General features: G+C 39.3%; 1 protein-coding gene across 2 annotated transcripts in view; it reads left to right on the forward strand.

Moving 5' to 3' along the window:
• Positions 1-27,282, forward strand: part of LOC127437629 (neuron navigator 2-like) — a 78,061-nt gene that overhangs the window by 21,577 nt on the left and 29,202 nt on the right. For both annotated transcript variants that reach the window (XM_051692662.1, XM_051692663.1), the window contains exons 5-7: positions 19,582-19,711; positions 22,625-22,913; positions 23,953-24,619. In XM_051692662.1, coding sequence (XP_051548622.1) covers positions 19,582-19,711; positions 22,625-22,913; positions 23,953-24,619 — 1,086 coding nt within the window. The remainder of the gene's footprint in view (positions 1-19,581; positions 19,712-22,624; positions 22,914-23,952; positions 24,620-27,282) is intronic.

The following is a 27,282-nucleotide window of genomic DNA, read 5'->3' on the forward strand; positions in this document are numbered from 1 at the left end:
GCCCCTTAGAAGGTTTTTTTTTTTTTTTACATGGAATTGAATGAGCTTGTTTATTTTGCCTGCCATTTTGGATGTTAAAATGATTGTGATTTATGTTCATCTCTCTCTAGAAAGCAGTTTTGTTTTGGGTTAATGTCTGCCAGTATTGTTTTGCTGTCAGTAAATGAATGTATTTTCCTGCTGTTCTGTATTTTTTTTTTTTTTACCAGAAGTCTATCCGCCTACGCAAATATGATATCCACTAAGACATAGCACAGAGAAAAAGAGAGAAACACAGGGTGAGAAAAAGAGAGGGGCCTGTTGTCTTGCCAAACATACATTTAGTATTCATGATAGCCCAGCAGGTACATTCATTAAGTTCATGGGAGGGCTGAAAAAAATCTCTGCTTTCACACTTCTCTCGCACCCCTAGGCCCCTCACCACACCCAAATGTCAATTTATTTATGAAGTATGATTAAAAGCAACAGACTGTTCACCATTGTGCTGTGCAATAATCAATAAGATATAAAAATAAAGAAATAGAAATAAAACAAAAGGATACAGCCGGAAAGCTATTAATAACACTAATAATTATAAAAACTTTAAAGATTTAAAAGATTTAAAAATGAGGGGCAGTTCTTATGTATGGGGTAAGCTGTTCCAAAGCTTCAGGGCAGCTACTGCAAAAGCACGGTCACCCCTTAGCTTTAACATGGGCCTGGGAACGTAAAGCCCTCTGGTCAGAGGACCTAAGAGACCTTGAAGAGGCTTGTGTATGTGCAGGAGGTCTGAGAGGTAGGATAGCGCTAACCCATTCAGTGATGTTAAAACAAACAATAAGAGCTTACTCGATACTGTAGCAGACTGTCAGCCAATGAAGAGGGACTAAAATGGAGAAGATATGATCTTGTTTACGTGTACCCGCCAAGAGCTTAGCAGCAGCATTTTGTACTGTTTGCAGACGAGACAATGACAGCCGCCTGTGACTGACAAACACACACACTTGGCAGTAAGAGTGCAGTGGCGGAAGTGTTATGGCTGAGACTGATTGAGATCTTTGATAATATTGGTGTGTCTGGTTCTCATGGATCTGATATGCATCCCTGCAGTCTGTCTGTACCTGTAGAGTGCCAGATAGAAATGGACTTTGTTACAGAGAGAAAGACAGATCAAACTGGAGGGAACGCAATGGACATGACAGACTGGAATAAGCCAGGACAGTGAAGTAAGTGTGGTATTGAGGATGACAGTTCAAGTGTCTTTTGAATGTGTTTCTGTGTGCTTGCACTTAAATTTGTGGTTGTCCAGTAATTATATTGACTATATATTTTTAATATACATTTCTTGTTTTGTTTTTTGTGTTTGTTTTGCTTCTCACGTTTTACTTTTAGTTTTTTTTGCTTTGTTTAGTTTTTTTGTTTCACTTTTGTGTTGTGTTTAAGTTTTGGTGGTGTGTTTGTTTTGTTTTGTGTTTTGCTTTGCTTCATTTTGCTTTTAGTTTTTTGTTTAATTTAGTTTTTATTTTTGTTTCTCTTTTTTGTGTTGTGTTTAAGTTTTGGTGTTGTGTGGTTTTGTTTCTCATTTTTTGTGTTTTGTTTTATGTTTTGTTTGTCCTTTTGTTTTGTTTTTTTGTTTACAGTCCATTTTATTTTACATATTAAATGCATTGCAATTAGCCATTGTTGCTTGCTAGTATATTATTGGCAAGTTAGTAACAGGAGTAAATGAAACCCAGACAATCACAATTCAGCTTGCAGAATTTTAACACAAAGGGAGACACAACTGTGGTCTTTTGTCATCTGTTACGCTGAAGTCATTGTCCCATTGCCAAATATGTAGTGAATGGTTCATTTACCTTAAGCCCTAAGGACAGGCTCAGTGACAGCATATGAAGCATTCTTCAGTTTTAAGCTGCTTAAGTCACCACCCGTGCAATTATACTTTTATTGTCATGTTGAGACAGAGATGTGAAAGCAAACTTTTGGAAACTCAATCTTTTGGAAAAATACAAAAGAGATGTTTTGGAAATAAATAAAAACATTGTAAGATAATGATTGATTTGTTGTTTTGCTTTGAATCACGGAGACAAAAGCACATCCGTCCTTTTTTTGACACATCTGGTATTGATAGAGAAAGCATTACAAAGAAAGAGAACTACTTCCTCTTGGGCTCAGGTCGGGTGAGAACAGGCACTCAGGGGGGCTTAGTAATCACAACAGAGTGGGACCCATCTCCAAACAGTTAAATGGATGGGACGAGAGAGAGAGAGCGAGAGAGAGAGAGAGAGAGAGAGAGAGAGAGAGAGAGAGAGAGAGAGAGAGAGCGCGAGCGAGAGCTCTTATCTGTCATCTGCTAGAGGAAACAGCCACTTCCTTTACCACCAGCCTATACATACAACCCATGAGTGGCAGCCAAATTTGGTGGTTTCTCGTCTGATAAAGATGTGAATATTTGGATGGTACTATGGAGGAATTTTAAAATATATCTGTTGACCAGGAATTATTGTTTGACTTTTTGTTGAATCAAAAATCATTCTTTGTTGGTATTTTTGAGAGCTGTATTTGTTTTTATCCAAGAAAGCTTAACTCAGGGTGGGGTATCAGCAGGGACCTAGCGAAACGTTATTAAATCAGTATCAGGGTGGCAATATGATAATATTGCAATTCTTTATGTTTACTACTTTGAGATTCAAAACTGTAATATATTGCTATAGTTTTTTTCCCTCATTCACCTTCATTGGACTTTGATGATTTATGCAAAAAGGGCTGTTATTCCTGCTTTTCTTCATCATTTAGCCATAGAAGATACATGGAGCATAGACACAACCGTGCTAGTAATAAGAAACAACGTTAACTAATAGCGTATCTTCGTAAGTGAAAACTCTCGCAGTCTGTCGGTACAGAGCATCTGTAAGGACATCTTTACAAGTTAAACATGTAGACCTATATTCTTTGCTCATTCTAAGTTTGCATTTTGGTCAAATATAAATATGCTTCATATTTCATTTATATTTCAGATGACATATTTTGAAGAGAAATGGATGAATAGTCTTTTTAAATAGGAAAACATTGCTAAACAAAACGCATGAGAATTGAAATATGTCTAGAAATAAGTCTTTTCACACACTTATTCTGAGTGGTAATCAGTTCCTGTGAGAAATGTAAAAAAATAAAGAAAGAATATTGATTCTTCCCATTAGATTATCGATAAAGTATTGTGATAGTTTACCTCACAATACTTTGAAATATAAATATATTTTACTTCTCTCCTCCAGTCAAGTTCTTGGTACTAGATTCTTTCAGTTTTTACTAGGTTACTCCCAGGTTTTGAACTTAAGTGTTAAAGTGTTCACATGGACAATGCGATTTTGTTTGTGGAATGGAATCACACCCTCAACAGTGCTAATTGGGTGCTTGAGACAATGATCTCAATCACTCAGCCCAGCCATCACACCCAGCAGCCCATTCACATGCAGATGTGGCCAGAGAACAGGAAGTAGGAGATGGAGGGACAGAAAAGAAACAGAAAGACAGAGGGAGGAGGATATCCATCAACACAAGACCAAGAGACCCCCTTCCTCCCCCTCCACCACTGTGTGTGTGTGTGTGTGTGTGTGTGTGTGTGTGTGTGTGTGTGTGTGTGTGTGTGTGTGTGCGTGTGCGTGAGCGAGAGAGAGTGAATATTTGTTAGATAAATGGATTCTGTACGATGTGTGTGATCAATGAATATTGTCAAGATCATGTTCTTGCCCTCATTCCAATTGTAGATATTGTCATATAAGATTTGACTATTCCGAGAAAACAATGCAAGTATGTACTGCAACATTGTGTATTGTGTATTGTGTGTGTGAGAGAGATAAAAAAAGAGAGACAGAGGATATTTCTATTGTTTCAGTGTAGCATGTGTATTCGCAACAAAAGAAGAGAAAGTGAGGGATGGAAACACAGGAAGGAAAAAAGAAAAACAATACTGGAACTTGTGCTTTCAGTGGTACGTTCTGGTCATTGACCACTACAGACATTAGCTACAATGAACTCTGCTCTTTTATATTTATCTCTCTGTCTTAAAGGAGAAGTGTGTCATTTCTGTGTCATGTCTTGAACATTGGGGGGTCTGTCTTTTCATCACTGATGTATCTGTAAAATGACAAGACTGTGTCAGCTGGCTAGCAAAAAGAAAACACACCAAATTATCTACTGCCCTCAAGTTGTCCCTCATTGTTTTGTTTTTTTCCCCCAGCAGAATCTTAACACAATATTTTCTTCAAGAATCCTAACGCTGCTCTTTTCCACACAAAAACAGTTCAAATTGACCACTCCTGTCGAGGTCCCAAGAGAAAACAATTAACATACCGCAAAAGTAGTCCATGCAACACAAAGATGTTGCATGGCCCCGGAAAGCTTGGAATATAGTGTCATGTCATATGAACTATGGTGTCTGGATACTGCTACTTTACCAGTGCTTTATAGTGTTTGTCCTTTTTGAAGCTTGACAGCTCCTGCTCACTATAAACTGTTATTCTCTGGAATAGAACTGCTTAAAATATCTATTTTTATGTCCCAAGAAAAAGTAACAACAAATAGGTTTTGAACAACATAAGGGTGAGTAAATGGGTGAGAAAGTACATTTTCCATTTTTAGGTGAACTACTCCTTTAACTAGTGGCTCGTGACACTGCCCTTGTCGCAATCTAAAAACTCAATGGAAGCCACAAGTCACAGGTCTTACCATGTTCTAGTTCTGATCTGGGTGATAACGCTCTACTTTGTGTTTTGTTGATTATTTTCTGGGAATTCAGTGAATTTTTGAAAAAACTACTTCAGAAGCTTGCCAGATAACCACATTCACTCATTTCCTTCACAATATACACATACACTCTTTGTCTTAAGCCTAATATGCTGAAAACTGCTCCGTTAATGTTTTCACATTTACAGTTATGAGTGACATATGAATCACGTACTGTACATTACATATTTTCAATTTACAATGCCAAATTTCACCAAATGGTGAATAGTTTGCACCCTTGAAAATTACTGCCGGTTGGTACAACATTTCAATTATAAAATAGTGGGCAAATATTGCATGTTTAGTTACATACATCTTACATGACACTAACACTCTTAACATGAACTGCTTGCTGATGCACGGCGCTGGAATAATATATATGGTTCCCACTTAGCTTCTGAAACTTGCGTCTCACCTTCATCAATTTGACCACATCTCAAACGACATTGATGAGCGGTGTTGGATTAATGAGTACGCTAAAAATTAGACTTTTTTTAAACCATTATGTAATCCCTGCAACAACTTAATGACAACTAGACAGCACTGCTTAATGGACTGCAGCAGAACAGCAACAAGTATTTCAATTATTGGGGGGACAATCTGGCCATATCTGGTTATTGGGGGTACATGTCCCCCTCAATGTGTATTGTGGTTACAGCCCTGATGGAATTGCACAAGTAATGGCAGTTTTCAAACAGATTTTCTTGTTTATCTGCCATTGGTCAGGCTAACAGTTAATCCCTCCCAAATTCATGCTATTAGTTGAACCAGTTCTGCTGTGTCAGGCTGGTTGGGATGCAATGTTTTGATTTCTCTCATGCCTTCTTAAATATAGCAGATTTGAGTGAGACCTTACAAAATGGTTGGCTTTGTCATATTTGTATGTTGAAGTCATGTTGAAGGATACGAAAGTGAGAGAGAGAATGCAAAGAGGGATGGAGAAAGGAACTACTCTGAATTCCTCATGCTCACTAGCAGCTCTGTCATTACAAACGTCTGGCAGCAAAGGCTTGGGTATGAGGGCTGGAATCTCTCTCTCTCTTTATTTCTAACTCTGTGTTATTATACAGTCACACTTGTAACTATACAGACAGGAACCTCTCTTTACGCTATATATTCATTTTTAGGCATGGGGTTTGCTTGCACTTTTAATAGTTTTTCAGATTTAAAACAAACAAGATGGAATTGCATCCTGCGTCATTGTCGGTTAGTCTGGTTTTCCATCAAGGATTAGTGCAGATTGACCCTTAACTATGGGATGTGACCCTCAAAAAACCTCTCTAAACAACAGGGCATGAGAACATTAAGCGCAGAGGAATTAACTAATTGGGCAGGTTTGGTGAAGCCTATAAGTTAGTCACTTATTGACTTTAGGTACCTTACCCATAAGCTAGCCACATACTACCACCAACTCCAGACAGACACAACTGTTAACCAAAAATGGTTTCAACACAATCTGCAATCTTCTCGTATCAGAGTGGACTGTGCTTCCAAGCTGTAAAAACACACTTAGCCATAACTTATCACAAATGTTGGTGTGCTTAAGAAGATTACTCCTTTATGCACATACACGCACTCACTCATAGACTCTCACATACAAACATCTTTCATGTAGGAACCTACCTTAACTCAAACGTGTAGGGTCACCTGGCATTTACATTGTTTTAAGATGTTGACAGCTAAACCTGCCCGGTTCAGTGGCTACACAATTTTTGAAAATACTTTTTGTTTTTGTAGGACCTCCCAGAGCAAAGAAAAATCACAAATGAGATATTTCAGTTGTTTATTCTAGACAGCAGTGAGATTAAATGGAGACTTTTGTCGAAGTCTGATTTTTCTCTTGAGAAACAGCTGCTTTTGATTAGAGATGTTACCAAATGTTCAAGTTGTAAGGACTGAATGTAAAGATGTAAGAATCTACTGTAGCATTGGATAACCATGTTGACTGAGCACAAATCTGAATACAGGTGTGTAACAAAGGTGCAAGGAGGATGCGGGAGATGGCGAATCCAACTCGAACAGTATTTGTTTTATAACACAAAATTGGCTTTTCAGCACTTCACTCAATAATCAGACTTTTCAGCGCACACAGCCCAATATAGTCTCTGGGTGTGTGTGCTAGCTCTCTCTCTCTGCCTCACTGGCATCTGGCTTGCTCTTAAATCCATCTCCAACTCTCACTGCAATGACAAATAGCTGTTAGAGACAATCATTGCCAGGTGATGATCCTTTCAGGTCTTATCTCCTGATCTCACTCTCCATTCACAAGCCGGCACTCAACCACACCCCCACCACTACAAGGTGCATTTAAGCGGTTGTTCAGGCCGGATGCGTTCTTGTGCTTAAAAATGCTAGACACAGAGCAGCAAATAGAACAAAACACAGGTGTTTCGAGAGGTGCTTTTAAAAGTTGAAGTTCTTTTTAACTTGACATGGCTTCTTCAAACATGAGATGCTGAAAAATCTGCAAGATGAGGCCCAATGGTCAAAAACGTCCGTATAATGCATCTTTACATAGAAAATTGGACACAAAAAAGTTCAGATCAGAGCTGTTCTACAAACAATTTTATTTTTATAGCTTTATACTCTTACTGTATGTCAACAATTGTCTCTCTTGTATCTATTTTTACTTCTAAGGAATTTTAGGGGAAACACAAAGTTTTGACGTAATTGAAACAAAGCTAAGAATGTGAGCTAGGAAAGAGCAACTTTTCTCTGGTCTGATTTTTAACTTTTAACTTTGTGTTTGACCTGAGATTAGATAAACATTCAATACCAGGAGCAGTTTTGCACCTAAACTAATTACCTTAAGCCCTTTTCCTCATTACACATGAATAATTCTAGTTAATTAACATCTTGACATTCATTCTAATCCAGCTCTGTTCTGAGACCAGCTTATAAAGTCACCACCCATCTCCTTTTGATGTCCTGCCATGCTTAAGACTGCTTTGTGATCAGATTACCATTCCTTCAGTCGGTGAAGCCGCTCCCCTCAGCCTGTGGTTGGCTGTTGGGTTTGTGTGTTTTTGAGTTCACATGTGTAATAGGTTTCAGATTCAGAATAGTAAAAGGCAGAGAGAGGGAAGGAGTGCAGAGGAGGTTTACTTATGAAGCTCCCTGCCACCCAGCTAAACTTTAACGGCCTCTCGCCGGCTGTCCCAGGATCAGGGCCCTGCCAGAGAATTCTGCATCCAAACTCCGACACCCTGAGGTACAGTGGAGGAATTTTCTTTGTTTGAGGATTTATGGGGTGGAAAGTTGCTTTGCCACGTGGGACTGTTTGTGTGTGTGTGTGTGTATGATGACTTTTTTTTTTTTTTTTTTTTTTTTGATCTCAGGTCAGTTTAAAAAACAGTTAGTCTAATTTTATGCACAGTGCAAACACAGCATGAAATAGGTGTAAGAACATATAAAATAGTGAATTTAGTGAGGGTTATGCTTAGAACAGAACAAAATCTGCCAAAATTACACTTTTATTCAAGATTTATTCTCTGAAAACAAGTGTTAATACCTTAACAGTTTTGCTTCTCGGGTAAATTTATGTTGTTTTGAGGATTTAAATTTTTTTAAATGACAAAGATGCACATTAAGAACTGGGTTTTTGCAGTGAAAATGCAGGATATTGATTGTCAATGCAACTGCATAATGCTTGATTTTTTACATGTACACAAATCATGTCTTTGTCCACCTGGGATATGTGTTATGTTGTGATTATGTACTTTATGGTGGGAATTTTTGTTTTCTTAATATGACAATGGAGAACTGCCCTGTTTACACCTGGTATTAAGATGCATTCCAGCCGATCCGATCACAAGTGGACAGGTGAGACATCACTGTTTACAGCTGGTGGTAATATGCGATTTCGAAGGGAGGTGTCTGATTTCATGGCGACATACATCAATCATTACGTCAATGTATTAATGCATGTTAATAAAGCATAAAACAGAAAAGATGATGAAAGCATTAATTTTTTTTTCTCCAGTTATTCTTGCATTTAATTTAAACACAAACATGAAATTTCAAGCATAATTGTCAGTTATTTTAGTGGAATACCTGTATTAACTGAGCTTCAGATGAAGTCCCATTCTAGTGCATACATATTTGTGCACTTTTTCACATTTTCTAATTGAACGGTTCTTTCCTTTCAGTTTAAAACTCTTATTTTAGTGCATCAGTTGATTGAAAGGTGAGTGGGCGTTGCTTCGCTGCTGTTCGAATGCAGTTTGGTCGCATGCGTTTTCAACCTTCTCTAAATATGGTTGAAGTGGACAAATCTCAAAACGTTTTAGACCCCATTTACACCTGTCTTTAGCGCTGTCCCATTTCAATTGGATCGTCCATCTTAATACCGATAGTGTAAATGGTGTCTATGATTGTTCACAAGTTTGGGACATGTCTCTCATTCAGGTATCAGCTTTTAATTTATCTACAGGCTTTACTCTATTTTTAACAAATAATTTTGTCTAGTATTGCCTCTGCAATCTTTTGGTTTAGAAGTTTAGAAGTATTTAGAAAGTTTACAAACCATTCTCTCCACTGCCCCAACTGTTAATAATGGATGTTCCTCTCAAAGCAACAAGGTAGTCAATGATCTGTGCACATTTCTTAATACCAAGATTTTTTGGCCATTTCTAGTTAAAGTACCTTTCCTGATCTTCCACATTGCCTGGCAACAGTGCTGTGGTTGCTGTAGAGATGGGTATCCTTGCAGAACTAATTGGTGGGCCACTCTAAGCAAACAGGACAGGGCAGTGTGTGTGCAGTCTAGCTGTAGCTCACAACTCTATGCTGCTTTTTTTAAAACAGTTCTTTAGAAACAACCCATTTTCCTGCCCTGTGGATCAACCCCCAGTATGCCTTTACCTCTTTGGGGCTTGACACTAATCTAATGTCCCAGATGGGGGAGGGGGCGGTGCTTTTACATGCACATTTTTGTGTATGATTGGGGTAGATGAGAGGTTGTTTGGGGCAGTTTGTATGTTTATACATGTGCTCAACCGTGTCGTAAGCCTGTGGCTGTGGCTTCTCTTAGCACACCTGCGTCCTCTTTCAGTGAAAATTAATAAAATTTGCAGATTCATAAGACACTTTATTGTCATTGGATACAATACAATGACATTTAGTGTGGCAACCCTCAGAAAGCAATAGTAGACATATTACACTTAAAGAATAAAGTAGTGTTGGGTTCGAGTCCACCTTAGTCGAGACCAAGTCAAGGCCGAGTCTTTAAAAAATCAAGTCCGAGATGAGTCTGAGCCAAAAAGGGGCCGAGTCAGACTCAAGACCGAATCCATAACAGTCCGAGTCGAGTCTGAGTCCGAATGAATCTGTTTATGAATCTGAATTAAAATTGTAACCGTAAACTCAACATCAATATTTTAATTTGTTTTCATTTCTACTTCATTTTCAAATTGTCAATTCAATTTAATTTAGTTTTATTTAAAATTATCCCTATCTAAAGAAATAATAGTCTATACTGAGATTTCTTTCTGAATCTTTTTTTCTCTATCTGCCGACTGGTTTGGGAAAATACAGTACATACAAATGAGTCAACACAGTAGTAATTAGCATTTGCTGAAAAGTTTCGTCTCAAAATTTGTCTGCAAATGCTACATCCAAAAACACTGGAAAAGCCCACTGATAATATTAGGGGCATGTTGTCATGGACATGATTTTCTAGTTCATTTGCGGGAAACCGCACAATGCAGGGCAGATCTGCGTGCTGCTCGTGTACCTAAATCCCTGATGCGTCCCTGTGCGTCTCACAGCAGCTGCCGCAGAAGATAATAATTAACTGATTTAAATTAATTTTATTAAATTAATTAATTTAATTTTTATTGAAATCTTTAAATACCAACCAAAAAAAATTTCATTGAGCTCCAAAAACCTGGAGAATAATAATTTTGAGTCATAAATTTAACAGAATTGTCCTTCAAAAGTGTTAGAGATGTGGGCTAAAAAAAGACGTGCATAACCTAAAACGTGTAAACCTAGTGGTTTACAATAAAAATCAAAAACATTTAAAATACAAACATCATAACCAACTAAATTCATCTCGTAACATGAAGTTTAGCTTCATACACAAACTCTGTTATCGATTAATACATTTCTTTTATAGTCTATAATTAAATTATAAACAAAACATTTCACTGCCCAAAATATCCTAATATTTTATTGTGCATGGTTGAATGTTGTGAATGGTGGACAAATGCTATAAAAGAATGTATTTTAAGCAGCTCTTCAATGCTTTGAAAATAGTCATTCAATAATAAATAGGTGCTGTTTATCTTTTTAGAGTTGCTGTCTGCTTTAGCAATAACACTTTCCCCCCGACTATTTAAAAAGTGACACAGTTAATTCATCAAGCTATTATGGACCAGTTTAAGCTGACAACACTGCGTGGACCACAAGAGACTACAGAAGCCTACATGTGTAGATACATTATGCCTAAAAATACTTAATATCCAATATTAATACTATTTTATATATTTTTATTTCTATATGCTGTTTTTAGTAACTATGAGAGACATGATGTGGGTGACTTGACTCAATGAAGTTCTTGATTTAATGTTTTTATCCACGATGAAACTTCAATGCGAGCACTTTCTTGGCTGCACAAACGCCACACGCAATTTTACCAGTTGTCAGGTCCCGTGTTGTGTGAAACTGCCTTGTTTAGTTTGTATTACATTGGATACATACCCATCTTTGACTGATGAGTGTGCCTGTGCATGTGCGTATGTGTATGTGCGTGTGTTTGCTTAAACAGTGAAACAATTCTAGCTATGTCTACGACATGATTTTATTTTCATCGCATCACAAATGTCATGGACTCGGAAAAAAATCCAGAGTCCGAGTGAAGTCCGAGTAAAAATGCATCCGAGTCCATGAGAAGTCCAAGTCCATTAAAATCTCGAGTCCGAGTCCAAACTCAAGTACCCCAGCTCTAGAATAAAGATAAATAGATTAAGTAATAAAGATAGAATAATTAAATTATGAATAATGAAAAATTTGTTGTGCTTTCTTCACCAGGTGGGAGGGGTTGATGGACCATGTGAGATCTTTTGTTAAGTAGACTCCAAGGAACTTGATGTCGTTGACACACTCCACCTCCTCTCCATTTATGTGCAGAGGGGGATGGGTGGTCTTCCTGGATTTTCTGAAGTCTACAATGATCTCTTTGGTTTTTGTGGTGTTCAGGGCCAGGTTGTTGTCCATACACCACTCAACAAGAAGTTGGACCTTCTCCCTGCCTATGTTTGCTCATTTCCTGATATGAGGCCCACAATGGTGTCATCATCAAACTTTATTATAGAGTTGGAGTGGTGAATTGGGGTGCAGTCATGAGTGAAAAGGGTGAATAGGGCTGGGCTGAGTACACAGCCCTGCGGTGCACTTGTGTTCAGGATGAGGGTGGAGGAGGTGTGATTACCTATTCTGATGTGTTGTGGTCTATTGGTGAGAAAGTCCGTAATCCATGAGCAGAGTGAAGTGGCTAGGCCCAGGTTGCAAAGTTTCTGTACTGAAATCAATGAACAGCATCCTAACATAGGTGTTTGGCTGCTCCAAATGAGTCAAGGCTGTGTGAAGTGCAAGTGAGACAACATCATCAGTATATCTCTTTGCTCGGTAAGCAAACTGGTGACTATCTAGATCCTTGGTCTTGATTGTATGAGTCTCTCAAAGCACTTCATAATGACAGGGGTTAAAGCAACTGGACAGTAGTCTTTGAGGCATTCACTGCAAACTTTTTGGGAACAGAGATGATGGTGGTGGTCTTAATATTAGTTTAAGATTATATGTTGAATGTGATCTGTGTTGGCGATGAGAGGAAGTTGACGCTCTATGTGTACAGTGTCTACCGTTTTTATTCAAAGCATCTTAGAGGAGTGTCTGTTTATTAATGGGAAATATTTGCTTGTAGGATTTGCCTCTTTAATATCTCATTTGTTTTTGCCTCAGCCTCAGTCCCTTTTGCATCTTTTTTCCCATAAAATGGAAGTGAATGGTGACTGAGTCTGTCACTACCTAACTGTCACAAATTCTGACTAACATCATCTTTTTTGTTTAAATGCATTTATTCACTGCTGTTTTCTGCTCTTAAGATGTACAAAATGTTCTTTTGTTTCCATTTCAGAAAATGTCCTTTTTTGAATTCCTTGCCTCTTTCAAAAGAGTTCAAAAGCAACATATTGCACACACCCTTCTATTTTGGCCCGGTGTGCAGTTGGGACTGGCAAGAGGAGGAATGTTTTCGGATTATATTGAAAAGAGAGAAACAGAGGGATGAATTCTTTGAAAGTGTATAAAAGTAGGCCTACCGTCCTCTGCCACCCACACCTTCCCCATACGCTCCCTCTGACTCTCTCTCTTTCATTTCAGAGTCATTATTCTGTGGCTTTGCAGAACTTTGTTTTGCTGTTATGAAGGACAGAGAGGTTCAGTAACTGGTCAACAAGTTAAAGCTATGTTTCTCAATGGTGTTAGTTGAGCAGCTAGGAACAGATTTTACTAAACTGTACAGCATTTGGTTGGGCTAACCGTAGTTATTCAATATAACACTCATTTATAACTGAAATACATGTGCAATGCAATGAAATATTATGTACTTATAAAGTTTCAGTGAGTAATATCTGCTGTATTAGTGGCAGTGTTGAGGAAGCTAGCTTCCCAAGCTACAAGCTTCTTATAACCAAAGCCCAAAGTAAACTTTGGTTTTGACACAAATGCTTAGCATCTGCGTACAGTCGAACGCTCATATTTCAAAATGTACTTCATTTGACTGTGCGTGCTATGACTGCAATGAGACACTGGACTATTTCTCTTCATGAGTTTAAAGATGTCTTTATAGTTCTTCAGACTCGAGTTATACAAATGCAGGTATCTCCTGACTTCACACACGTGCTCTTGACATGCACAGCCACTGTTTTTGTTTCCACCTTCGTCTCCTGATATTTAGCAGAGATTGCATCTTCTTGCTTTTTTTCATGACAGCAACGTGAGTGTTGCCCTTCCTTGTGGACTCCCTTATTAGTGCAGATAATTTCAGGCATATACTGTGTATTCATATTACAACTAGAAAAACAAAAAAATATATATACTATCTTTTAAGACCTGTTGAAAAGGTGTGACAAACACAATTTTCTCTCTTTTGTTGATGGATTTCCTTTTGAAACAGGAAGTTTGGGTGGAACATATTGTTTGTTCTTTTTTAAACAGTCAGTTGCCTTTCTACATTAAGTCACAGCATAGAAAAACTAATGATTTGCTACATGCTGTTGCTAGTCAGTTACAGGTGGAACATTTTGAAGCAATGAACAAAAATTTGCTCAAGTCATCAATATTTCTGGTCCATTTTTCTTGGAAGAGAATCAAATACGAGATGTTAGAACTGTCCCTTGTGCCAGTAGGTGGTGAGCACTTTTCCAAGATTTGCCTTGTTGTTGGGAGTGGTAGACGATCAACTGGTGGGGATTCTCAGAGTTGTGTGGGAGCTAAAAAAAAGGTACTTCTTTCCGCCACCTCTGAGACTTCTCTGATGGTCTTCCACAAAGCCTGACTGTGGATTCTGAGTTCTTTCAACAGTCTGATGATAGATGACGCCACAAATCCTCTGCATCCCATTTCAACTGGATAAATTTTGGTGTTCCAGCCACGCTGCTTCTCTTCTGCTACTAGCTCTGCATAGCGCAGCTTCTTTCGCTCATAGGCCTCCTGAATTCTCCCATGGGACCGTGAGCTCTATGATGTAAACCATCTTAAGTGAGGGGGACCAGAGTACCAAGTCTGGCCTGAGGTTGGTGGGGGCGATCTCCGGTGGAAAGATTACCTGTTGGCCAATGTCTGCCAGCATTTTCCAGTCACGGGTCATGCATAGTTGTCCTGCTTCTGACTTGGAGGAAGGATGTTTGGGTGTTTTCTGCCCTTCTCTGACAAACATTGTTACCTTCGGGGGATTGCTTGCTCTTGGTGGCTGGGAGTTGGACGCGCTCCGCTTGCTCTCCAAAGCTAATGCCAGGGTCTTGAGGACCTGATTGTGTCTCCAGGTGTATCTCCCTTGCATGAGGCTGGTCTTGCAGCCTGTCATGATGTGTTTGAGAGTTGCTGGAGTTGGGCAGAGGGCACAGGTTGGATCCTCGCCATACCACTAATGGCAATTCGTTGGTGATGGAAGCACGTCATACATTGCCCTGATGATAAAGCTAATCTTGTTTGCTTCCATTTCCCATAGCTCCTTCCAGCTGATCTTTCTCCTCTCCACACCTTCCCAATGCATCCATTGCCCCTGCTTAGCAAGAGAGACTTCCTTCGCACTTCTCACAACCTCCTCCTGTCGACGTACCTCCTCGACCACCAGTGTTCTCCGGTCTGATGTTGTAGCCTTTCGCCAGGTTGGTTCACTTGCTTTCAGGCCAAAACCTCCTCTTCCCTGCTGGACCTGCCCCACAATGTCTTTGAGCTTCAGGGCTGATGTAGATTGCTGCACTGCGTCGGATGGTGTCCACTTCCGCCCAGTTACTAGGGGCAGTGCAGCAGTACTGATGGTCTTGTCTCTGGAGTCCTTCAGTGTCAATTGTAGTCTTACATTAGAACACTTGTATTCTTCGGTTAGACTAGTGAGAGGTAGTTCCAGGACCCCTTTGCCATAGAGGCTGATGTTAGTTAGACACCGTGGGACACAGAGACAGTTTTTTGCATATGAAGTGATGGTTCGCTCCATCTTCTCCACGGTTGTTAATGGGACTTTATACACGGTGAGTGGCCACATTATCCGGGGGAGGAGTCCCAACTCTAGGCACCAGAGCTTTAGTTTCCCAGACAGTAGAGTCTTGTTGATGTTGTCCAGGCCATTAACAATCTCTTGCCTTAGTTGTTGCACCTGCTCTTTATCCTTGAGGCTTGAGTTGTACCATCTGCCTAGGCTTTTGACAGGCTGCTCAGACACTGTTGGTACTGGGTCGTCCCCGATGCAGAAACTTGTGTCTCTAAGCACCCCCTTGACTATGGAGATGCTTCGAGATTTGCTTGGCTTGATTTTCATTCGGGCCCACTTGATGTTCTCTTGCAGCTTTCCAAGTAGCCGCTTGGTGCATGCTGCAGTAGTGGTCAGAGTTGTCATGTCGTCCATGTATGCTCTGATAGGTGGAAGATGGAGCCTGGCCCTGGTTTGTTCCCCACCCACCACCCATTTTGAGGCCCTGATAATGACTTCCATGGCCATTGTGAAAACCAGTGGTGAGACTGTGCAGCCTGCCATGATACCTACTTCCAAGCACTGCCATGTTGTGGTGAAGTCGGCTGTTGTGAAGCAAAATTGTAGGTCATGGAAATAGGTCTTGACCAGTGTTGTAATACATTCTGGTACGTGGAATAAGTTGAATGATTCCCAGAGAAGATCATGGGGAACTGAGCAAAATGCATTGGCCAAGTTGAGGAAAACCACATGTAGGTCTCTCTTGTCCTTCTGGGCTGCTTGGATCTGGTGCCAGATCATGCTTGGAAGCAGCCAGAGAATCCTGGAATTCCTGCTTTCTGTACAGATGTATCAATGTACTTGTTTCTTTCCAGGTAGGCGGACAGCCTCTGTGCTACTATGCTGAAAAAGATTTTCCCTTCAACGTTGAGAAAGCAGATTGGCTGGAATTGGCTGATGTCTGATGCACCCTTTTCTTTTGGTATTAGCACGCTGCCAGCCCTTTGCCAAGCCTTGGGTATTCTTTGCTTCTGCCATACTTGTGAGCCTCCACAGAAAGCGTAGGACATCCGGTGCTTTCTTGTAGAGCTTATATGGTATTACGTAAGGCCCCAGAGCGGATGCTGCTCTTGCTCTCCGGACCGTGTTTTCTACCTCTTTCCATTTAGGAAGGCTAGTGTCCAGGTTGAATTCAGGTGGTTGAATTGGTGGGATGTCCGGTGGGATGACTATCTGCTCATGCCTTTTTGTGTCGTGGTGGACATTTTCCAGGTGTTTCTCCAGTTCCTGCCTTGATGTTTTCAATGTTCTGCTTTTTTCCTTTGCAAAGAGGTCTTTGATGAACTTGAAAGGGTCTTTATAGAAACGTGTTCTTGCATGTTCTTTCTTCTTGCGAAGTTCTCTGCCCTTCGCAAAGTCGCCAGCCGGCTCTTAATGTCCACTTGGAGTGGCGTGAGACCTTCTCTCTCAACGTCAGAGGCTCTTTTCCACTGTTTTTTCATCTGTCTCCTCTCTCCGACTAGCCTCTTGATCTCTTGCTGCCTCCTGGACTTGGCTGGTGCTGGTAGTTTCTTTCCACTTCTCCCTTTAGTCACTCCAAAGCGCTCTTCTCCGTTGTTGTAAATTATCCCGACCATCCTTTCAAGCTTTTCCACCGCTGTGCCTTCTTGTTGCTCCAAGTGCTCCATTTGAGTTAGATCATTGTTGATTGTTCCCCATTCTTTTTTATTGACAGCTTTGGGCCACTTCACACCAGGTTTGCGGCCTTCAATCTTTTTCTCCCTTGGAGGTCTTTGTGGTTGCGTGGGCTCCTCCACTGACATTTCTGTGCTTGTATCTCTCTCTCCAGTGACAGGGGTGCTGATGCTCTGCAAACTTTGGTCTGTGTCCCGTCGCTGTGCTTCACTCGACTGATTTGACCGGTTGCCACATAAGAAGTACTGGTCAATGCGAGGCCCTTGTCTCTGCTCTCTCAAGCACCTTTTCCTCCCTTGGTGGATCCTCAAGCCCTTCACTGATGTTATTTTCTCCCAACCACAAATACACACCTGGAGCTTGCGTTTTGCTGCTGTCATTGATATCTTGTGTGCTGTGCTCTCATTGTCCGTAGTCGTTTCCGTATCTGGGTCTGTAACCGTGTTATCAATCAGTGAGCCATCTTGCGCCCCCGCTCTCGCAGGCTCTAGGGGTATTTTCTTTCATTTACTTTTTGTATCATTTAACAGGTGTAACATTTTAAATGTGCATATCTTCTAAAGGTTTGTTTTATCAACTTTTAGGAGTGCACTAGCATATATAAATAGCATCTAAGCAAATAACTCATGGACTCAAAACATTTATCTTTAAAGGATCTTTAAAGAGGAATAAGTGACTCATTACAGCCATTCATGTCTGTTTTCTTCCTTGGGGGCTTTTTGCTGTTCACTGTTTGTTTGTATTTCCCGTCTATAGCATCTGACGACATTCACAAAATGATGAATGAACCAGATAATTTAACCAGAGACACGCAAGCACACAAACACATTAGCACAATCTGTTAGTGACAAATAGCCCCAAAGAGGCCAAATTTCTCACAGCTCATTTAAACAGGAACCATAGTCGTCCCTTCACACCACAGTTTGTTGTATATTAGTTACATTGAGTTGGGTATGACAGATATGAACTATAGGGACTTTGTACATATCAAAACAAATATCTGTTCAACTCTGCTGCAGAGCTTAAGCACAGTTTTGGATGTTTCAGCAAGATTAATAACATTTGAACACACACTGCTCTTGATTCATGACTGCTTTTGAATGAGCTGTTGGGTTGTTTGGTTTGCTTGAATTATCCTGAGAGATTGAGGGGTATTAGATAGATCCTTAGGTGTTGATTGGAAGTTGTGTTGACATACATTGCTAAAGTTCCCCTGGCATTGTTTGAGTCTGAGGTGGCCAAGACTGGTGACATGTGGGAGTTTGAGCAGATGGTGTTTGGATTAGCATTTGTGAGCAACCAGCATGGAAGGACTTCTTGTGTACAGTCCCACACATTCATATCAGCACATGTCCTTCTCTGTGTCTTTGATAATGGCAAGATAGTGATCGATATACTGTATTGGCCAGGCCAGTTTAACAGACAATTTTCTGTTAAATTTGGAGAAAAATGTTATGTAATTCTCATTTGCTATCATTTAATTTTATAATATCAGCATTAAATTAGCCATCAGCCACCCTGCTCTCTCTATATATATATCATATCAGCCATTAAAAAAACCCATATTGGTCCACCACTACACCGCCAAAAAATGTTATAAGTGGTGTTGCATATTTTGGAGATCTCTGTTTTAAGTTCATAGATAAGTTAATGGATATAGTATTGTCCTATGAAGAATATCAGAGATTGTATGAGGAGGAGAAAGGCTACTTGTTGAAAATGGATGAATCGGTGAAACATGGTGGCTGTTCCTTTCAATAAAAAGAGGCAGTCGTCATAGTGACCAAGGCACACCCTTACTCTGGAATGCATATTGCTGGACCAACCTGAAAAATAATGTTTATTTTAGCATGGTGATTTGACATTATAACACTTCTAATGCAGTGATGTTTTTTGACAGACGATAATCTTTCCAACACAATCCATAGCTCTTCAACTTCCACAATATTCACGCTACTTGCTTTTAAGCCAGGGTTTTCCGATGGACCAAAGACAGCTTCAGTCCATATGACTTTGGTTGGGCCCTGCTGAGCTTCCTAATGGATTTTGTCAGACAGGACGCTGTGGGAAACAGGACTAGCAAAGCAGAATGCATTGAGAATTTGAGGCACAGAGCTAATTAAAACAAGTTTCGAGGAGCCGAGAGACGCGCCTAATGTCTCAAGCATGATGGGAATGCAGGCTTTTACACTCAGGCTGCCCCTGTGCACATCTCAGAGTCTGTGTAGACTTCATGAGTCTTCACAGATGTGGTCTTCTTGCTGTTCACCTTTTTCATATTTTGTTGGATGTTCTTCCTCCATGCATTCTGTTTTGTCTCTGCCTGTCCCAATTTCACTATATTGATAACATGATATCCCTCAGGTGGAGCAATGTACATACATTTTCAAAATAATTACCCATTCCTCTTTGTTCATCTTTGTTCTCAGTTGGGACGACAGCAGTTCAGTCAGTAGTGGGATCAGTGACGCCTTGGATACAGATGAACTTAACACCAGCTCATCTCTTAGCTCCTACGTCAACACCCCATCAGTCCCACACCGGGACGTGGATGAACAGGTCAGTCATTGATACTTTAGAGGTAACTTCAGAGCCTCTCAGTCAGTGGAATCAAAAACATCTGCGGAACTTAATGAGGAACAAAAGTATGCTTAAGATATGAGCATTTGTTTAGTAAGTTTAAAAGAGCTGGCTGAACCACTAGATTCAGGGTTATTAGGGTCCATTCACAGCAAAAATGTTTTTTTTTTATTTTATTTTTTTTATGTAAACAGGCGCTAGACTGAAGTCTTTGAACATTGTCTCACTACGTCTGGTCACACACAGCACTGAGCACTGTGTTTTTAATTTTCAATTTTAGATTACTTTCCATTTTCATCCCTTATAACAGTATTTCCCAACCTTTTTTGCCATAAGTATCCCCAAGGCACCATAATGCTCAGTTACCCCTTCAACACAAAACCAAAGATGTGTACCAAAGGCTAAATATAATTTATATATATTTAAATATAGAAATTTCATTTTTATATAAATATCATTTATGGTGTTTATTTATCAACAACAACAAAACCAGGCCAAATGAGCAGTGAAATGTGCAATTAGAATGCTGTTAATTATACAGGGCTGGGGATCTTCTAACTTGATAAATTGAGAACTATTAATTTTACCGATTTTATGTAATTAGTTTTTCATAATTTTTTTCACCACAAATCTTCCCTTTGCAATTAATTCTAGTGAAATGTGGATTTCCATAAAAGTAATCTGAAATTACATTTAACGTAATTTGGGTTTGGATTGTAGCATAGAGTAACATCTGTGTCGAGAGAAATTAGTAGCCTTAAAAGTATCCTGTAGAAAGATAATAGCTCTTTAATTTGGTTTAACATCTCTGTTCGTCATCACATACAATCAAAAACAGGCCTTGAAGTTTAATGCTCTTCTCTGGCAGCTGTTCTGTTGCTTCTTTGTCCCTCTGATTCAATTAAACATTGGTGGGTCCTTATCAAAACCTGCCTCTGCTTTGTGTGCAGTCTTTGTGAGCGTGAGTCAGCAAGCTGACTAAACTCTGCCCTAATGATAGATCATCTTTACAAGCTCCTAGTAGGTTAACATATGCTGAACAAATGGGACGGTAAAGTGAAACTTAAGATACCGTGTCTGTCTGGCCTGTTCGAACAAGGTGACCCCTTTAAATCCAGACGTTGCTCCATGTGGCTTATTGATTTGTGCATTTTTGTGTTAGTTTGTTGAAGACTTGAGAATGGCATTTAAAGTCATATAAGGTCTCATCATGAAAGTTTGACAATGTTAAGGCCACAATCTTGTTTTAACAACTAATAATTTTAGCATAATTGTATTCTGGAATTAGATTATTGTTTAAAAAAAAAAGAAAAAATGAGGGTTTTCCAATTTCTTAAACTTTATGTGGTTCTTGTCCCTGCTAAACTTGCTGTTACGATGCTAGGGCATTGTGGGTTGATGCCAGTATGTTGGCAGGGGTGTGCCTTCATGTAACTATAATCTCCCAGAACCACCAATCCCCATAACTCTTATATTTAAGATTAAAGGAATGCTCTGGGTTCAATACAAGTTAAGCAACAATGGAAGTGAATGGGGTCAGTCACTAACATTAAAATACACATGTTTTTTAAAGTATAGCCTTTAGACGTATATTTTTTATTTATTTTTTTTTATTTTTTTTAACGTGATTTTAGTGTGATAAAATCATTACCAGGGTCACAGTGTTTACTGGTGTTGTAATGTTAGATATAACTTTGCACAGATAAGGTGAGTAAGTGATTTTTTCAACATTAAAATCATGTTTACACACAATTTTGGCTATAGTTACGAATTGGTGTGCATTTTAACATTTATGGACTGGACCCATTTTCTTCCATTGTAAGTGCCTTGCTATAACAGTGATTATTATTATTATTTTATATATATATATATATATATAAACCACAGATGAGGCAAAGTAATTTACTGGTAATCAACATCATGGCACTCAACTTGTATTGAACCCAGAACATTACTTTATTTTATGCATCTCCATAACAAATAAAAACATGTAGGCAACTTCAAGTATCTCCATTTGTTTTGGATCTTTGCACCACACAAAGGCCAGGTGTGGTTTTTCTAATACCAGCAAATCATTTAAAATTCAAAGAGTAAAATCAAGCCGTGACCCAAAAACACAATTATAATCCAAATACAGTATCTGCCACCTCTCACCTCCACACCCTTATAATTTTCCCCTGTATAGTCTCCCCTCATTCTTCAGGCCAAAGTGGAGGACAGATTTATTTGTTTAAATGTAGAGATAACAATGTTTTGGAATTGGCCCGATAACAACTGGAGGCCATTAACATTCTTTCCTTGGCAATAATTTTTTTTACGAGGATTTTCAGTAGCAGCTGAACAATAAACGTTTCTGAAAGGGGGTGATGTCATCTTGGTTAGGCCATGTAATTCATGGGTTGGCTCATATAATCGGGTTTTGTGATGGCAGTTGATAGTGTTGCAGAATAAATGAGAAGGAAATTAGCTGTCTGTGATGATATCCTATCTCAATCATTACAGACGTTACTCAGCAATGTTGTGCGTCATTCAGAATTAAAAATAATGAAATGATAATTACAAATACAATCCTGAATTTGAATTTAATATATAGAACTGTAATTCAAATATGAATTTAAGGAAGTAGTATTTACCTCTGGGTTAAGATTAACATTGTCTATATTCACTGAAACATAATAAATCTTTAGAAACTATATTATTTGAAAGCATAAAAAACAAGATTCAACCTATGAAATCTGTTTTTAAGTCTCAACATTGTAACGGCAATAGTACTTTAGTAAGGAGTAGACATTTAAATAATGTATATGAATTAAGAATGCTTTGTAAATTTCAATCTATTCCAATGTATTAAACAGAACTATCACTGTAATAATATTGTTTTTCCTCCCACAGCTCCAGACGGATGCAGAGAAACACTCTGCTGTGAAAAATAACCCCAACAACGACCTTAAACATTCCGAAGGTGGCCCTGACAGTAGCATTAAAATGGACACCTCATCCAAGTGGATCCACCGGTCTTTGGATTTACCTGATGAATCAGAGCAATGCTTTACAGGACGCAAGATGCCAACCATCTCCCAAACAGGTTCTTGGAGGCGGGGCATGACTGTCCAAGTGGGTGTCACCTCCCCAAGGACCAAGACTACCATACCTACAAACTGCAGCTCACTAAAGTCACATGGTAATGGTTCAAATGGTAACTGCCATTGTCAAATGCAAAAATTCCCAATTTGCATATTGACGAATCACAAATCATAGTACATTTGAACATAGTATATCAAAGGTACCCAGATGGCATACTACTTCTGGTGTATTTCAAAGTATGTGTCCATGCATGCTAATTGGGATAATATTACCCATGATCCCTAGTGGTATGGAAGAGGTGTTTACGCAACAGTTTGATGATATGGATGTACACGACTATGCTTTATAGGGGTCTGTGGTATCAAAACAAAATTTAATGATGTTGTAGTATGTTCACTACTGGTTTTCTTGTGTCCTACATACTCAAAATTGCATACTTTCCTTGTCAATGCAGTACATACTCTTTGTGCAAAGTAGAAGTAAGTACAAAGAAAATAAGCCCATTTCTATGTGAAACAGACACTTTTAGTTGATGCTGTGCCTCTTCAGTCTTGAAGACTCTACTACTAACACTGTGGAATAAAGATTAAACTTCAATGAGATTGACTGAAATAGACATACTGAAAAATATGGCATTGAACTGCCCCAGAGCAAGATAACAAGAATGAATTAGGATTAAGACCAAGGGCTCGTCTGCACCAATCCGTTTTCATTTGAAAACACATTGATTTTGCTACGTTTACGCCTCTCATCTACACTTGAACATTGTTTTCCTCCCCTGAAAATGGTGACTACTGCATACTTTGGAAAATGATGTTGTTAGAAAACTGAAAACGAAGGAAGGTTTTAAAATGAAAATGACTTAGTATGGACATGCCCTAAATAAATAACCTAGAACCAAGCCATTTCTGTTTTTTATGTGATAGTCTAAAGCATGATTCCTCTTCTAATGCAGATATGAGACAACCACAGAGATGTGTTATCAGATCTTAGATTGTTTTATGTACACATTTGTTGAAGTGTGGAAGGCTTGTGTTCAAACATGTCCTGACATGGACCCTGTTACTGTATTCAAGGCTGTAGAAAACATGATTTCATTTTCTGCTTGACAGTCCATGTCATTGATTGTCCCACAGGTAAGACCGATGACGCCAAGGTGTCGGAGAAAGGACAGCTCTCCCCTCATTCCAACAGCAACCCCCGTTCCTCTTCTGAACGGCAAAGGGTTGTTGATGAGACCAAGAAACCTCCCACCAATTCTAATGCATGCACCCCAACCAGCACTTTTGGTTTCAAGAAGGTCCCAGGTTCCATGGCGACCATAACCGCAAGTGGCGCTGTGATAACTAGTGGTTCAGCTACAGTGGGCAAAATACCAAAATCATTTGGATTTTCTGGGAGCCGAATTGTGGGTCGAAATACAAGTGTGGATGATGGATACCTTCCAACGAGTGCCCTGACAACTCTTCAGTATCGCAGTTTGCCTAGGCCTAGTCGTGGCAACAGTAATGCCAGCACTGCTCGTTGTTATAACCGCTCCAACTGCTCTACCCTTGATCCTAGTCTTTGCAACAAGGGCACTGCCACACTACCCAATTCTAAGAGTCGCAACCTAGTCAAGACCACAACAGGGTCCAACCAAACGGACAGAGAGAAGGGTGTCTTCTCAGGTGTGGAGAGCCAGACATTAGGGCAGGCACTTAAGACTGGTACAGCTACCCAGACAGGGATGCCAACACAGTGCCAAGCTGGAAGGCAAGTAGGAGGAAAGTATTCCGAGATGTCCTCACCAACCCTGCATAGGTAAGTTCTCGCTTGCCGAGTACACATTTACTAGTCACAAAGTTTAGCTTATGGAGTCTTAAGACAGACTTGAAAGGCTGTTGTGATGAAAAATGCTGTTTGTGAAGTAAGATCCTGAAGCACTTTCTGGCTCTTCTGACACGTGGATGAAAGCACTGTTTAAGGTCCCTCAAATATTTACACAGCAGCTCTCAGCTGTGCTTTGTGAGTGCCAGAATGTTCTCCCTTGGTGTTGGATGATGTTCACAGAACTCAATGTTTACAATGTTTACACAGAACTCAGTGATTTGATGGTTGATATTCTGAAGTTTTTAGGCATCTACTGGTCCTTTTCCCTGGGCTTTTTGCACAGGCTTCTTGATGGTTCTCTTAGACATGGCACGGACTAAGGGGCTTGTGTTTGTTCTTGCTGATTAGCCCTCTTTTTGACTGATTGCCCACTTAATATTAGTTGAACAAGTCTAGAGATAAGCTGATGTTATCACAGACCAGGCAGTCTATGGGTTTGAAAAAATAAAGAACCTCTTAAGAAATGCCAGGCTTTCCTGATCTTACATGTTCTTTTGTAAAGAATGACTTCCTTCTTTGGTTTGTGTTCTGTTGACAATGACCAGCATAAAAAGAAAACATCCCAGATAGCACCTGTACATCTCCAAGATATCTGTATAACAGCATTTCACAGGGCTCCAGACTGCAACTAAAATGGTCACAAATGCGACCAAAAATAAATGATTGCGTGAATAATTTTACATTTTGTCACCATTGGCGGCAGTCGGGATGTGTGCTTTCATATGTTGTTTCGTCATCTTGTGAGTTACTGAATACATCTTTAGAGCGACAGTGTGTCTTGTGCCGCTTTTCATCCTTTATGTTGATGATATGAGCTCACTGGCTGCACGCAACAACAAACACAGCTCAAAGCCATGAAGTCCGATTTGTAAACAAATGACTCTTTTGAACCGGGTCTTTATAATGAATCACCTGACAGGAGCTTGTTTGAACTCAGGTTAGCAGTTTGAATTCAAGTCAGTTTGAATATTGAAAGTGAATGGTGACTGAGACTGTCAGTCCCTAACATTCTGTCTAACATATTTTGTGATCCCCATTATACAAAGCGTCACACTGGTTTGGAACAACATGAGGGTAGAGAAATGATGACAGAATATTACATTATGGCTGAGCTATCACTTTAAAGAGATAGTTTACCCAAAAATGAAAATTCTGTCATCATTTACTCACACTCATGTCATCCCAGATGTGTATGACTTCCTTTCTTCTGCAGAACACAAATTCAGATTTTTAAAGGAATATTTTAGCTCTGTAGGCCAACATTTTGATGCCCCAAAAATCACATAAAGGCAGCATAAAAGTAATCCATAAGACTCCAGTGGTTAAATCCATGTATTCAGAAGTAATATGATAGGTGTGGGTGAGAAACAGATCAATATTTGTCAGTTTTTGCTAGACAGCAGGGGCGATATGCAGAGAATGTGAATCACCAAAAACACAAGAAGAAGAATGTGAAGGTGATCTGTTTCTCATCCACACCTATCACATCGCTTCTGAAGATATTGATTTACCCACTGGAGTAAATCTTATGGATTACTTTTATGCTGACTTATATTTGTTTGTTTAGCTTTAAAATGTTGCCACCCATTCACTTGCATTTTATGGACCTACAGAGCTGAGAAATTCTTCTAAAATCTTCATTTGAGTTCAGCATATGAAAGAAAGTCATACACATCTGGGGTGGCATGAGGGTGAGTAAATAATGAGAACTGTAATTTTTGGGTGAACTATCCCTTTAAGGGCTCTTGTCAGATCTGGATTAATTTGTCAATAAGAAGAGAGGTTTGGAAACATTTCTAGTAATTATTGCAGTGCAATCGTGAAAATGTACCACAAGGACATTATATATAATGCTGAAATATAAACCAAAGCAAGATCAAGCTTTATTAATGCTTTCTTTCGCTATGTCATAGCTTTTAAAGTCCTGTGCGGATTCTTATTTCAGTGTAGTTTTCAGTGTCATAAGTATTTACATCATTAGTTCTGTACAGCAGTACCGCCGCTCTCTAAATGCAGAGTACGCAGTATACATAGAGCAATAACTCCGGTCGCGGAACACTCGCTGTGTCTGAAACCGCCCCCTATCCACTATATATTGTGCTATTTTGTAGGAGTGTCTGAATTCTGAGTGAGCCACTCGTTCCTTACTTTTGTTCACTCATTCTTACTCACAATGCACTCTAATTTCAAGTGTACATTTGATGTACATTCAACAATGGTTAATTTCCCACAATCCACCACGGGGAAGACGTACGAGCTGGGAGTTTACTGCTTTCTTCACTCCTGCAATGTTTTATTTCATGCTGAATGTAGCAAGTTACTTTTTGACAAATCATTACTTGATTAAAATAACATAACATATAGAGAGGCAAAACATATATACATTTTAAAATGTACTCTTTATTTGATCAAATGGGCTTAAATTTTATATTAACACACAGTATATATTAAAAATGACAAACAGAATGAAGATTTATTGTATTAATCTATTATTTAATAAGAATAATAATTAAGGCCCAAGTATTTTAAAATTTCATATGTGACGTTGTTTCTGCGACAGCCCCAGAGCTCCGACACTCACGTCTGAATTCACT

Source organism: Myxocyprinus asiaticus, chromosome 48 (assembly GCF_019703515.2).
Source record: "Myxocyprinus asiaticus isolate MX2 ecotype Aquarium Trade chromosome 48, UBuf_Myxa_2, whole genome shotgun sequence".
NCBI classification, from domain to species: Eukaryota; Metazoa; Chordata; class Actinopteri; order Cypriniformes; family Catostomidae; genus Myxocyprinus; species Myxocyprinus asiaticus.